We start from the raw sequence: 4,101 nt of genomic DNA on the forward strand, positions 1-4,101 counted from the left end.
ATGTGTTCAGGGCGGGACTCTTATTAAACATCTAACATTTGGTACAGATATGAGCATGTACAGTCAAGTTACAACAACTTCCTGCTAGGAGTAGTACATTACAACATAAAAACGTGAAGAGAACTAAAACAGAAAAACATAGAATGGTTCTACAGTTTCTAATAATAACTAAAACAGAATTTTCACAGCACTAAAAAACAAATGGGAAAAACTTTTGATATACTTGATCTTGGCAGTATGGGGACTTTATTTTCAAATCACTCACAGTCAAGACAATATATGGTTATTTTTATTTCCTAAATACAAAATATGAACTGAACAAACATACAGTGTGTGCTGTGATTGGTAGATATAATGTGGGAAATTGTGGATTCAAATCTGATTGGCTACAGTAAAATCAGTGAAAACTAAATATCTGGATAAATGTTGATCAAATTAACATTTGACAAAGTGCCAGGAAAGCTGCAAAAACACATCTGTGAACCATTTCTTTTGTTTGTTACAAAAGTTACAATCCACATTTGATCAATCATTTCTTAAGCTATTAAACTGAATCCCTTAAAGTTAATCAATCAATAAATCAATTTATCAGTGAGTACTGATGTATTTAAGGCACTTTAATGGGAATTTAGGGGAACTATCAGTGTACAATTTAATGGAAAAATATATTATATTAAAGGTATTTTAATGGATTATCTGCACAGTTTAAGGTTGCTACATTATTATAAATGTATTCATTATTTTAGTCCCAATTAGGGTATTGTATAGACCTATTAAAACCTATAAAAATATAATTCATTTGTACCTGAAAATATTTTAGACCCTTAACAAAAACCAAAACCCCAACCTGAATAACACCTTTAACTGATTATTAATGGATTAAAGGTTCAGTGTGTAATATTTCTGAGGATTTATTGACAGTGCAATATAATAACTATGTTTTCAGTGGTGTATAAAGACCTTACATAATGAACCGTGTTATTACCTTAGAATGAGCCATTTATATCTACTTAACTGCAGGTTCCCCTTACATGGAGGTCGCCATGTTTCTACAGTAGCCGAAAACAGACAAACTGCTCTCCAGAGCGTGTTTACTATGTAATTCCGGCAGTGCAGATGCCTGTAATAATAATATACAGTCTCTGAGTAGTCATCTGGTTTATTAGAAGTAAGAAGAGAAGTGCAATTTGGACAAATGGAGGAGCACACCTATTATTTAGCACGTGCAAAACATGATGAAGCCAGGCGAAGTCGGGACAGATACAGACAGATGACGGCAGAAATAAAGGATATATTCATTGTGAATTTTCCCAGATAGAAGGCACTGATGCTGGACAAATATTTTCAAAGCGGAGCTGAAGTTCCCTGTTTTCTGCTGGACAGGTAATTAAGTTAGTTCACCTTTAGCGATGCAAATGAAAACTGTTGTTTAATAGCTTTAGGTAGAAGCTGGGCATAATCACTGAGAGAAGTGACGTGTTTCACCTGTCAATGTTGTGAAATATATAGCTGGATTATAATTTCATTAACTGTTCTCCATTGTGTGTCATGGCTTTGCTACATCAACTTACGAGAAATGTGCCACTTACGTTCGTGAGACAATCAGCTGATTAATAGGCAATAAAGCCTACAGAATGGAAGCTCAGATGAGACAGCTTAACTTTTACTGCCCTACAAAAAACATTTAGTTGGATTGTAATTTTTAAAATTATTCGTCAACACTGTGTTGGCCTCGCTACGTGGACAGAAAAGTACCGGTTACATTCGTGAGACAATCAGCTCACGAATCACTGTCATTGGCAATAAAATAGTACAGCATGGAAGTTCCGATCAGCCAATTTAACTTCACATTTTACTGTTCTAGTGGAAAACACTTTACAGCTGACAGCGTTATGATAACCGTGTGGAGAGGAGCCTTGACAATGCTTTCATAAATGTGGTTTATAATGGTGCAGAAACAGTGAGTTTAAATTTTTTGTCAGTGGTCATACTAGATAAAATAGTTTTTGAGATGTTCTTCATTTACTTAGACCAGATTATAGGAACATAACATGCAACATCATATAGCACTTCATTTTTTTGATGTTGCTGTTGTTTGACGGACAATTAATGATAATATTCGCAATAACATATGGTTTTATTGAATAATTAGGTAAATATAATTTCTTAATATATCTATCTAAACAAATCTATCTAATTTCTCGACTGGCTACTCTCTTTTGTCCTGTGTCGGCCACTGTAGCTATTTTATGTGCTTAGATAGAGGAGGGGGGGCGGTGAGTGAGGAGTATTTTTACAATTCATTGCAATTCACAACCCTCACCACTAGATGTCAATGGAAATTATACACTTAACCTTTAAGGAGAAAGTCACGTCCCCATTAAATTGTCCATATTAAAATTCATCTGTTAAGGGCTTTTAAATAAGGTGTTTCATTTTTTCAAATTAATGGACAAATGAAGGCATTTCTGGTTACCATAACAACTACCTTGTTTCAGGGGAAGCTTTTGATGTGTTGAAGGGTAAATTAAGCATTAAAAAATTTAAGGAGTTGTTTCACTGTGAAACACTCCGGTTCATATTGTTGATCTAATCTAAGGCATATTACTGTTCACGTGTCCAGGTAAATAATTCTACATGATTGTCAGCTCACTGGTTTCTATTAAATATAAAATGCTGCAATAAGCAGAGCTAATTTCTGTCCCTCTTTTCGCTGTGTTGTGCACTGTCATTTATAGCTTGCGTTCTCCGGAGACAATGCTAAGGTAGATACTGTCTGTTAGAGAAATGTAGCTCTTCTGCTCGTAGTCCAACACATAGAGAGGATCAGAAATTGTTGAAGGGTTGAAGCCGCTCTGCACCAGCTGGAACTTCTGCTGCTTGAAGGTGCTTGTCATTTCCATGAACTCCTGAGGGGAAAACACAGTCAGTGTAATCAGTGTCATTTCAGCTTTAATATTTATCAGATTTAATATGAAATATTTAACTGTCTAATGTTTTGGATTTAGGTCAGAACTAAAGTGATAAAATGTACAGTAGATATTGCAGGGGATTCATCATTGCTGACAAGCTCACAATTGTGTATGCCATTACACTAGGCTCAGCTGCTACGGACACATTGACTGCATTAGAGCCGAGACGATTAGTTGATGAGTTGATCCGTCCGTTCCTCGCTCGGGAAGTCCAGGCTCTTGTCATCTCGTGCCTGCACTTGTTGCCGCTCACTCCTGGCTGATGTTTCAACCAACAAAGTACTCCTACACTACAACGTTCCTCTGCTCCCTGCACTGGCTACTGGTGGTTGCTCGAATCCCAATCAAGAAATTGGTCCTTGTCTACCATGCTGTGAATTGTTCATGATGTGCTTGAATGATTCTTGCAGTTTGGGGGTTGTATCCAAATAGTTGAATGGTTTGGATAAAAGTATCAGCTAAATAAATGTAATGCTGCTGTCTGATGACTACACAGAAAAGTTCTGACATTCTACGAGTATTTGTATAGCACCTTTCTAGTCTTTTCGACCACTCAAAGCGCTTTTACACTACATCTGCATTCACCATTCACACACATTCATACACTGAGCCTAAGTGCTCAAACAGAAACTAACATTCACACACATTCATACACTGGCGGAAGGGGCAACCAGCTCTACCTCCTGAGCCACAGTCGCCCTATTATTATTATTGGTAATGTAATTCAATCATATAAAAAAATATATTTTGATTTACATATTAATCTGTAGAAGAGGAAAAAATGTGAAGCAAACTGAAAGAGGCTAAACAACATACATTAAAGGTGTTCTGTGATTTGAGAGGGATGGACATTTCTGTTTGGTGTCTGGAGATTACCAAACAAGTGCAGATGCAAAAAACACAAAAAACACAAACAAAACCAGACTTGCGTTAAGGAAAATTGCAAACACACTGTGCTTGCCCAGGAAAGAAGGGTAAATGGCCAGTCCTATGACAGGTTGCTCTCTGCTTCCTAACCACAGCTGCAGCTACAGAAGGGCATCCTCACTACACAAAAACCCTGTAAGTGTAATGAAACTGAAACTGTCATCTCTTTCTATGGATACATTATTTTGTTTGGTTTGTAGAT

At 36.6% G+C, this 4,101-nt stretch overlaps 1 protein-coding gene across 3 annotated transcripts in view; it reads right to left on the reverse strand.

Moving 5' to 3' along the window:
• Positions 1-4,101, reverse strand: part of slc27a6 (solute carrier family 27 member 6) — a 74,415-nt gene that overhangs the window by 1,374 nt on the left and 68,940 nt on the right. For 2 of the 3 annotated variants that reach the window (XM_046067691.1, XM_046067688.1), the window contains one exon: positions 230-2,909. In XM_046067691.1, coding sequence (XP_045923647.1) covers positions 2,733-2,909 — 177 coding nt within the window. In that variant the 3' untranslated portion in view covers positions 230-2,732. Of the gene's footprint in view, positions 1-229; positions 2,910-4,101 lie in introns of those variants that run through there. The other variant, XR_006827920.1, reaches the window with a different exon arrangement.

The sequence above is a fragment of the Micropterus dolomieu genome, linkage group LG13, assembly GCF_021292245.1.
Source record: "Micropterus dolomieu isolate WLL.071019.BEF.003 ecotype Adirondacks linkage group LG13, ASM2129224v1, whole genome shotgun sequence".
Lineage (NCBI taxonomy): Eukaryota > Metazoa > Chordata > Actinopteri > Centrarchiformes > Centrarchidae > Micropterus > Micropterus dolomieu.